Source organism: Chanos chanos, chromosome 1 (genome assembly GCF_902362185.1).
Source record: "Chanos chanos chromosome 1, fChaCha1.1, whole genome shotgun sequence".
NCBI lineage: Eukaryota > Metazoa > Chordata > Actinopteri > Gonorynchiformes > Chanidae > Chanos > Chanos chanos.
In genome coordinates, this window is record NC_044495.1 from 30715176 (window position 1) to 30726739 (window position 11564).

Consider the following 11564-nt stretch of genomic DNA (forward strand, 5'->3'; position numbering starts at 1 on the left):
AAACATGGCGACCGCATACGGGTCCTGATCCGTGTCTATAAATACCTGGCCCAGGTAACATTGCGCTCTCTCCTCCACTTCCTCTGCCTGGTGTGTCGCGCTTGTGCGTTTGAGAACACCTTGCGGTATCTGCGCTGTTAGGACGCGCTTGGTTTTTTTTTTTGAGTATCGGAGAGAGAGCGAGGTTTTCTTTTCCTCCATTCTTAGCCTTTTTTGAGGCTAAGAAGTTCAAGTTCAACCGGTAAGCTGTGTTCAGTTCCTGCTTACGATTTTATTGTGATTTTTTTTTAAATCGTATTTAGCAGGTGACACGGCAGCGGTGAGACGAATCTTTTTTTTTTTAAAAGACCGGTTCCATACTGACCGCTCTTTAGAAGCCGTAACCTTGGGCTACGGCTTGGGTTTTTTTTTTTTTTTCGAAAGGGGTTTTTGTTAACCTAGGGATAGCTCTTCTGTTCTCCGTTTATTTCAGTTTTGTTTTATTTTATTGTTATTTTCCTATGGCGCCCGGGTTGCCCTCTTATTGTTGATTTATTTTGAAATTGTGTTTAAAGTTATTCTGTTACGGCAATTTTAAAGGTCAGATTGTCGTAAATTTTACGTGTATTATTTGAACGCAATTGTTTGGAAATTGTTTTTTTTTTTTAAAGCTTGCGGTCAGGATTTCTTTTCTTTTCTTTAGACCAATAAAAAAATAATCGCATAACTGTGCCTGTTGTGTTTGGCTCACTGTGGCATCAGCAACACTTATTATTATAATATTTTTATTTTTTTAACTACTCTGTCTGAGTGGTGGTGGATTTCACCTGGCGCCCGAACTGTTAAATTAAAATAGTCCCACTACCGCCACAACCCCATTATGGATGAGAACAGATTACTCAGAGTAGGGGGTTGCTTAGTCTCGGCAGACATACCAAGAGAAGAAAAACACCTTCTTATCCTCCCACGCTATCACCACATCTCTACCCTTCTTTTGAGATTTTATCATGAACATGTGGCACACCAGGGGCGTCACATTATGGAAGGGGCGATCCGTGCTTCAGGACTGTGGTTCATAGGAAGCAAGCGTCTTGTATCTAGTGTCTTACACAAATGTGTAACATGTTGCAAGCTTAGAGGATGCCTAGAGTGTCAGAAAATGGCAGACTTACTCGCTGAAATACTTGCTCAACAACCTCTGTTCACAAATGACTCGATGTCTTTGACCCATGGACAGCTGTAAAACGGTGCACAAGAGGAGGCAGTGCAGAGACCAAACTCTTGGCAGTGATCTTTACGTATCTGTCCACCCGGGCCATCCACATAGGGCTCATTGAATCCATGTCTACATCCTGCCTGATCAATGCACAGAGGAGGTTCTTCTCAATCCATGAGCCCGCGAAAACCCTATGCTCTGACAGAGGAACAAATTTTATTGGAGCATGCAGGGAATTGAATATTGATACCACTGACTCATCATTCCAAACTGATCTGCAGAAGAGAGGCTGCACCTGGCTGTTTAACCCACCGCATTCATTGCATATGGGTGGGTCATGGGAGACACTAATAGGAGTAGCCAGGTGTATCCTAGATGCAATGTTGCTGAAATCAAGGCCTACCTGTCTTACCCACAAGGTTTTGAGCATTGTAATGGCTGAAGTCATGGCAATAATGAATGTGAGACCTCTACTGCCAGTTTCTACAGATCTGGACAACCCTATAGTCTTTACCCCAGCAATACTCCTGACACAAAAGGTGAATGCCTTGACGGCACCCTCTGGAGACTTTGACACATCAGCTCTTCATGGAAAACAATGGAAGTGTAATGTAGTGTGTCCGGCTTATGGAAGGAACAGGCGCACAGGTGAGTTTTGCAAGCAAGGTGATGATATCTTTTTATTCTGGTGATTGAATCTGCAAGCAGGTGAACAGCAACAGGAAAAAAACAAAACAAACAAACAAAAAAATAATAAAAAAAAACAACAGGACTGATCACAAAATAAAAGAATCTCAAAATGACAAAGAACTCATCTTGGCATTCATTTTACGCATACACCGCACATTCTCACGCCAGAGCAGCCTCTCACCACATGGTCTCCTCGTAACCTTTAAGTAGACTTAGACAGAACCATTCTCCACAATGCGTTTCAAAATTTCTTACACAAAACTGCAACACAAAAACATAATTCACTATACGTTGATTACAGAATTCACTTGTCATTTACACACATGATTGTATTTACCGCCATTCCAAACAGTGCAAAATATTATTCTGAAACATGGACGCGTGCAATCAAAGCGCGTACATAAACTATTTAAAAAGCCACGTCAACTATTGCCAATGTTTGTCACGATGAAACAAGACTTTGTGCAGTCGGGTAAGATTCACCACTTTGTTCAACAAACTCATATTTTCATCAGTCCATTCCAATATTGGTATGTTGGTAAAGTAAGGTTTCTTTTAATGTCGACTGTGCATTATACCAGCGCAACTGCGCAGTCACAGGAAGCAAGTCCAAGCTCTTGCAGATACCTTCTGGAAACGGTGGCGTGCAGAGTACTTGTCCTCCCTGCAAGGTCGCAGGAAATGGACAGATGTGAGGTCCAGTGTAAAGGCTGAGGACGTTATCTTGATGAAAGCACACAGAAATGAATGGCCTGTGGGACTCATTGTGAACACGTTTCCAGGCAAGGACGCAAAGGTCTGCAAGGTAGAAGTGAGACTAAGCAAACAAAGGACAGTCAAAACATTTCTGAGACCAGTGTCAGTAATTCTTCTCTCTGAATCCCCCTAGAAAATTGTCATTGATATACGATATTGTGTTTAAAAGTAAATAGTGACACAAGGTAAATGTGTCAGGCGGGGAGTGCGATGCTTTTTCTGTTAAATAGTAATTTTGCGTTACGATTTTTGTTACTATGGCGATTTGTAGTGCTCTTGTATACATTAAAATGAGAGGCGTTAAGTTTCGTTTTCAGTTCAGCGCGAGTCGGCGAATGTGAATGTGGTTCATTCGCGCGAGCCTTGGACACTATACGTCTTTTTACAACAAATCATTGCTTCAGTAAAATCAAGAAAAGTAACACCTTGGTCTTTATTGGAGAATACTAAGTTGTTCGCTAGCTGTCTAGCTCTGCAGCATTGTGACGCACTATGAGGACAGCGTAGTGTGTGCTTGTATGTGCGTGTGTGTGTGTGTGCATGTGTGTGTCTTCATCCTGTTTTCTGAGCTAAACACTATAACACAAGGCTTCCTCAAAACCAAACACCTGAAGTATTGAAGACTTCACCTTCACCTTCACCATCACTTTCACTCACACACACACTCACACACACACACACACAGACACACACAGACAGCACATCTGCACACCATGCTCAATTAATCATGACTTGTAGATATATTTGTTTTTCAAAGGAACATAAACTATACACATAATCCATGCATACATTTCATACAATGTAATTTTAACGATCTTTTACACACTTCACCTTTCATTAGAACATTTCATAATTAGGTTTATTCCTGTATTTGGGATACACAGCATGTTCATATATATTTACCTTTCATCCATAGAAGTGATGTTGCCAAATTTGAAGCATTTAGTTTTGTGGGAGATTAAGTAATTAAATCCTACAATATGATTCAAAATATACACATAATGAATAAGATGACCTTTCCATCCACTCTTGGAATTCTCATCATGCCTTCCATTTACCTGCGTTCCATTGCCATTTCTTTGTGCCTCCACTGCCCTCATGTGGAAGCTTGAAAAACTACATCACAATGACATCTCATAACTGTATACTACCACAATAAATGTGTGGTTATTGAATGTTTTAAAACCACACCCACACACCCACTCAAAAACTCTTATTTCATGTAGTGATAGGCAATCTGACAGTCTGACAGAATAAGACAGGGCTTCTCGTTACATGGTTTTAAGAGCTAATGAGATTTCCCTTGACACAAATATGGATTCATAACTCACAATACATTCATCCTATTTTTAAAACAGAAATGCACCAAACAAGCTTGTGAAGCATGAATTCATGTGTAGCATGAATTTGATAAATTGTTTACTTTATCTGAGATTTTAGTTGTCATGTTCTGTGCTGTATGTGCGCATGTGTGTGCATGCTTGCAAGGTGTGTGTGCGTGTGTGTGTGTGTGTGTATAATTTTGAACTCTTTAAACTTTGATCATCTGATCATTCAGAAAGAACTGAACTTCTGTTAAGTCAATGCTTTCTTCGTCTGTTTAAGTAAACATTTACAGAGACAGTTAGTTAAACTCAACAAAGGACAAATGGGACAAATGAGAAGGATTTAATGTAACAGCATGACAGAACTCTTAGTTCTTGCATGTGTAAGAACGATTATACATATTAATCTTATTCATGTTATACACATTCATCAGTCATTCCATTTCAAACATTCAAACAAATATCTGACTGTAAATTGCATTGTGTGTATACTACAATGACATTAATTACAGGTAATACCACTCTCTCAAGTCAAAGTAACAGTTGTGGACCTAATGTTTTATTTTAACATTGGACGCGAAATACCACAAACTAATAAACTTGTTCTGTTACTAAATCTGTGCTGTACTACTCAAAACACTGTCAGAACCGTCTTCCCACTTTATCAGTGTGGCTATACCAGTTGAAACTTTTCCTTTCTCTCACAACCTTACTGTGTACAATTATAAAACTAAATGGCATCCCCAATGTCTTGAGAAAACAAAAATGAAAACTAAGAAATAATGTAGAGAGGACATATTTAATCTGTAACACACTTGTCAACATCATGATGTCTCCAGTTGAGAAGTCATAGAACTGGAATTTGGCAGGGTTTATTTTCACTTGTTTATTTGTTTTACATGGACACAAATGTCCAATTTTAAGATTATTACCCACAGATGTATTTCTCCAGGCCAGTGTAAGTTCAGGTTTAGCATCTTAAATGTATATTTAACAATATGAGAAAAGCAATTACATAAAAAAAAGAAAGAAAGAAGGAAACACATTGTTAATTAATAAACTGCATTAGACCCTTCATATTGGTTCAAAGTAGACTGACTATAACAACAGCAATTTGAAAATATAAAGTTACCCATGTGTAATAACTACTGTATCCTCATCATAATGAGTGGGCCATCCTTGATCACAGCCCAGAGTGATTCGACGCATTTGCTTACTACCCTTATATTGACAATGGGGACGTGTTACTCCACTTTTCAGAGTACATTTCACCACTTGAAAGGGTTGTGTGCTTTCATACAGGTCTCTACCAAGAGGGCTTCCAGCACGCACGCACACGTCTCTGATGTGCTTTTTATCGGCCACTATGAAACTATTTACCTCTTTACATCTATTGGAATTAGTCTCTGTTATTTCCCTTTCGTGAATCACTTGGGTACAGATGTGTTGATTCATATGTTCATTCACGTGTTGACTGAGAAACTTCCTGTAGCGTGGCTGTACATTTGCTGGTTGAGCATCACAGGGCAGAGCGGCACACAAGATCACTGTCAGGATCAAGGCACAGCGAAAAATATCCATGTCAGTGGCCTTTGGAACAACAGCCGCTCACTGTCACACCTGGAAATCTGAAATGAAAATCAAATTCAAATTTCAACATTCCCCATGCCATGCTGTGTTTAGTTATATATCTATTTATATATAATATATATTTAGCCTGAATCAGACTTGTACCACATGTGAAGGTGCAAATCATTTGTACACAGCATATTACAAAAAACAAAAAATATATTAATGAATAGACAAGAAAAGAAATAAACGGACCCAACAAACAAAATGATTATTTAGCAAAGCACTTAGCTCTTTCTTACCTGAAAATGTATTTGTCTTGCTAGTAACAGCACAAGCACCGTGCAAAGTTTAACCAAATATGACAGTCCAACAGTACAAAGCAATGCCTTACGAGCATGCAGAGCTAATGTTTCTGTCTCAGTTCAGCACTGTTTTTATAGAGGTGAACCTTAAACCTTGAGTGACCCTAATGAACCAGTTATATATTTATCTGTGTGCTCTGTTTTATTTATTTATTTTCTGTAGTTAATTATTCATTCAATGTTGTCCAAGATGACCAGTGTTCACTACTCTTTTTTTAAAACTCACTTTGGGGAGTGACACCTGTAAAGTAACTGGAAATGCTGCTATTTTCTTCTACATACTACTTTAAAACTTTCACTACTGTAAGGAGTTCTTGAATCACTGCGTACACTTAATTTACAAACTATGTAAAAAAGAAAGAAAAAAAAAAAACGACAAGAACAACAACAACAACAAACCCAAAACAAAAACAAAAAACAAAAACCCAAACAAAACAAAACAAATAAACAAACAAACACACATTTTTGTTTCTTTCCTTTTTCATCTCTCTTTCCATTAATATGAAATCATTATAAACATAGCATTTATACAGCTGGATTCTTTGCCAGAAGCTATTACGCTATGCATAACATAGAATCTCAGACAATCATACAAATATTACCTATTACACAACATTGATGGATTCTACAAACCTACACACCCTGCTTGCTTCAAGTATCTCTGAAATTAATACATTTCGTCAAAACTTAATGAATTTTAGTCTTGAAATTGGTTAAAACTGGTTTACCACTGATTATAATCATAACTCTTACCATTACTGATTGATTATATTTCATTATTTATTTAATAATATTCAGATCAATCAAATCAATCATAGTCAACACAGTCAGATTATCGATATCATTAGTAGTCATTTGGGGTCACAGTCTATTTCAATGGAAAATTATGTCCATGGGAATGCCAGTTCTTAGAAATGTAGTTGTGGTAATTAAGATCTGAATCAACATGTGCAATCTTTGAAGTACTGGATCTCTAAATTTTCAGTGTTCACATTAAGCCCTAAAGCTGCTGTAGCTCTTTTGGAAAACATCTATGTTTATACCATGCTATTCATAAAACTATAGTCGAGGAGTCCATGAATCAGTGGTCACCTGATTCTGACTCACATCTACCTGTTCTTCACCTGAAGTAATAAGTCTGTACCAGTTAACAGGCATCCTTTCAGTCTCCATACACGCGTCAATGCAGGTCAAAGAGTGGTCATTAATCTCTCCATGTCTGTGGCTCTGTGGATACTGTTGCTTTTTAACCATTAAATTTTGTAATACTTTTGCTATTATTTTGTTTTTTCAAGCATATCTGCAAGGAATATGTTGCTGACAATTAAAATAATTAAAATCCAAGGTCTTGTAGGAATTCATTGGAGACTTCTGGGATTTGGGACAAAAATCTTCCTTTAATTGGGAAGATTAAAAAAATGACATACACAATATATCACTGAACACTTGGTGTGTATGCTTAATTTTTTCTGTGGCTGTAACGACCTTGCCTCCTCCCTTGTCTGCTTTAGCCACTCAGCGTTCAGCGTCGCTGGTCTACTGATCACCGGTCTGATCACCACTCACCACCTTCACCTGTTTGCTCGTTAATTTCGTTAAGTTTCCTCCTTAATTAAACCCCTCACTTTTGCACATTCTTTGCGAAGTCTACTCTCGGTTACACACCACAGACCTTTGCCTGAGACTACTTGAGGCGAACCTGTTTGTATTGATTTTGAGACAGACCTTGTTGAACTTTCCAAGTTCCTTGTTTCCTTCTGCCTTTTGTTTGAATAAATTCCTGTGTTGCGCACTTGCGTCCTGCGACAGTTTTGGTTTCTGACAGTGGAATAGTCTGTGCCTCTCAAGGTTAAGGTTTGTGCTGGATCAAGCCAAGGATGCTAATTGTTCGAATCTTGAATGCCTGAAACAGCAGAGCAGTGGTATGAGACCATTAACCTTAGATAAAATGCACTTTGTCACTCTTCTTATAATGCATAACCTGGGGCTTGCTGGAGACACATTATTCCCTTGACTCCAATTAACTTGGAGAAAATGCACAAGTGACTCATACAAGACATAGAACAAAATTGCTGCAAAAGAGTGATACCACAGAGGACTACTGGTAGGTACATCTCACTCAGCAGAAGCATTTACAGAGTGTCCTCTGTTCCTCATTCTTTTCTTTTCAAAGAGAGAGAAAGAGAGAGAGAGAGAGAAAGAAAGAGCAAAAGCAAACAGAATGAAACTGTAAAGTAAATAACATTTGGTGTAAACAATTTCAGAAGTCTTTGACGTGGAACTCAGAGTCAAAAATTGTGCATTCAGCTGTATCTTGTCAGTTCAGAAGCCTAAAAGGGTATTTGTATTGAATTTACCCATTGAATATACTCATTGTTTTCATTGTTCTGATATATGTAATATCATAAGTAGGCTATATATGAAATGATATGACTGCAAAGTTAAATATCGCCTCCATCAAGCCTTACTGTGGCTGCTCATCTGACATATCTATATATTATGCTGTTTTGTCCTTTTATCCTCAAAACACACTTTATCTTTTTGAATATTTGATTAAACAGGAGATAAGCAGGAGAGTTACGGGAAATCTACTAACCTGTTATTTCAGGTCAGTGTTTACAGAAATTAAACATTAAAAAGTTGTGTAAAACAGTGAAGGTAAACAGTTATGAAGATTTGTATTCAAGGTCACAATTGAATTATACATAAAAATATATTTCAAATTATAACTGCTAACTGGACTGTATGAAATGGCAAAGGTGTGGCAAGTTTATGAAAGTCATGTAACTGGTCTAATAACACAACTCAAACTACATTTGCACAAAAGAGAATCATGCAAATCTCCAAGACTGAACTCTTAAACATATGCCTGTAGTTTGGTCAGCAATGAGGGGTTAAATTAAGCTTCCTTTTTCCTTTATGGATACATCAAGGAATTAGATCAATTTATCTCAATAAGTGGCAAATTTGTACCTCAGCAGCAAAAATCTCTTCAGTGAGTTGTTAGAGTGTGTGTGTGTGTGTGTGTGTGTGTGTGTGTGAGTGTGAGTGTGTGTGCGTGTGTCTGTGTGTGTGTGTGTGCATGTCTGTGTGTCTGCATGTGTGTGTTTGTGTGTTAGAAAAGCTATTTTTCGTCTCTCAGGTTCTCTCTCCCTTACCAATAACTGGCACACATACAAGATGGTATACATGTTTTTTTCCCTTTTTGGACAGCTATATACCATGAGAGTTGACTTTAATGATGGCTGTACACCTCAAGAAACTACCTTCACAGTTGTGAAATCAAGCTCACACGTTGGCAGCCATTTAATTTAATCACAAGTAAGAATTCTATTGGCTTGATGAAAGACATTGTTTAAAGAGAGAAGTTAATTTTTTGCAGACAATATTGTAATAAATAAATAACAGCATTGATATCAGGGTATGTAGTGCAAACAAATCACATGAATATTTCAGATAGGGCCCCGTATCTGCACGAACCTTGGCCTTATTAAGAACCCTCCCCTATGAATTCTTCTCAGTGAACGAGGGGGAGAGAGGACAATAGATGCTTTAAAAATGGCATCTGTTACCTACCCTGCATGCACATGAATGTCAGTGTTCTCTCAAAGGGCCTCTGATGAGGTTAGTCTGTCCACTCTAATTGCAGGAACCATTAGCCATCTCACATTCCCCTTTGTTGTTGGGGCAACAAGTAAAGGCAATGGATGTTAATGAGGTCTTCATGTGTTTTACTTTCTCTTTTTCTAATATATTGTTATTATGCCCTGAGATATGCATACAAGTGTGCACACACACAGACAAAAAAAAAAAAAAGAAAAAAGAAAAAAAAAAGAAAGAATGGAAGGGAGAGTGATAAAAATGGATAAAGTGATGGGGTCAAAAAAAATTTGGTGCGTTTCTGGTTAGGGCACAGGATACTGAGACCTTCTGAAAGCTGTTAGTAGCTGACTAGATGGTGTTGGTACATTGTGATATATTGTTTGCTTGAAAAGCATCTAATTAATGCCTGGTGCTGTCACTGATACCAGTTCAAGAAGAGTGTGGATAATGAATTCAGTGCCTTTCCTTGAGTAACCTGATCAGGTCTCAAAAAATCAGACAGGAGTTTGCATGGAATTGCATGTGTCTATGCATTTGTGTGTGTGTGTGTGTGTGTGTGTGTGCGTGCTTGTGCATGAATGCAAAGAAATTCTGCTGAGCAGAGATAAAAGGTAATCTTATTTAATCATATATGTTATGTGCGGTGCACTGTACATTTTATTTTTGTGTCTTGTTTCGTCTGCGTCTCTCTCTCTCTCTCTCTCTCTCTCCCCCCCCCAGGTACCCATCTGTGGCGCGAAAGGCTGTCAGTCCCATTTGGCCTGATGTTATGTCCCGCCTCCCCGTGCCAGCCTGACCAACCAGGAACGGAGTGCCCCTTTTGGCTTGGCTAACCGGACGCGGAGCGCCAACATTTAAAGAGGCTAGATGGGTTGCGTTTGCAGATTCCGATCTCGTTGTTTGCCTTTGTGCTTTTCGTGTTTTCCTGCTATAATTACAAACTTGCCATTCTGTATACATCCCTGAATTCTCATTTATTGACTTCGTTTGTGGATTGCGCTTTGGCTTTGGTGATTTGGTTATCGCGGGGAGAAGGACAGGTAAGGTAGGGGATCCCCGCGGTAGTGTTCATGCTGTATAGGGTTAGTTTAGAGGCGGGTGCCACTTCTGTATTTTTGTTACTAGACAGTTAGTGTAGTTTGGTTTCCTTTGGCCCTGCCACCTTTTTGCTTTGTAGTTCAGTGTGTGTTTTGGGGTAGGCATTTAGGGTGGTTTTGTTTACCAGTTTCATATCTTTGGCACCGTCTGTCATCCTCTCCCACCGTTGTGTGTTTCTGTGTGTGCTTGTAAATATACCTGTAAATATTTTGTAAATCTCATTTTGTAAATATTCCAAATATATCGTGCACTTTTGTTTTCACATTGATTCCACACCGTCCCAAACCAGCACAGGTGGTGGGTTTCCTTTATCCGACGTCCCCTCTACACACCCCTAGACACCACACTCCACCGGGGACGTAACAGTATACGTTTAAATTATGTGCCAACTTTTGATGAAGAGGATGTGTTAAATAGCTTTTCAATTTTCAATCCAAATTTTATATACCCATTTATTTTTATAAAATATTTTAATTTAGTCATTGTCTCCTGCATATTCCAGTGAGAAAGGCATATTTCACAGCTATAAGTGAGGCACAGTGCTATGCCAACTTTTTCACTGTTTTACACTGTCACTACTGTCTCTGTCACACGCCCATTCAGGCATGAAATTACATTAAATATGATGGGCTCCAGATGAACAATACATGAGCAAAGTTATTATGAAGGTATTAAATGAAGTATATTTATGACAGATCAGCTATAAGTCCAATGACTTCTGACGTTTTGATTAACATTCTTAAGGCAATGCATGAGATGAATGAAAACCATCAACACTTCAAAAATTGCAATCATCTGTGACCAAACAGCAGAGAGTGGGGATGCTATAGTTGCTACAGATCTGTGTTCCACAGAGGTGAGAGTGTGATTCTAATGAGTGAGACAGCAAACCAGTGGGTCAGCCGTCTCTTTGGAGAACAAAAATTAGGAAAATCTTTTCTTTCTCCCTCCATTTTACTCTTA

The 11564-nt window shown here is 38.5% G+C and overlaps 1 protein-coding gene across 1 annotated transcript; it reads right to left on the minus strand.

Moving 5' to 3' along the window:
- Positions 1 to 4290: 4290 nt before the first annotated feature.
- On the minus strand, positions 4291 to 5959 carry rnasel3 (ribonuclease like 3). Its single transcript, XM_030767876.1, has 2 exons — positions 5838 to 5959; positions 4291 to 5594 (listed from the first exon to the last, which is right to left on the minus strand). The coding sequence occupies exon 2, from the start codon at positions 5545 to 5547 to the stop codon at positions 5095 to 5097; it is 453 nt and encodes a 150-aa protein (XP_030623736.1). The 5' UTR covers positions 5548 to 5594; positions 5838 to 5959; the 3' UTR covers positions 4291 to 5094.
- Positions 5960 to 11564: the final 5605 nt, after the last annotated feature.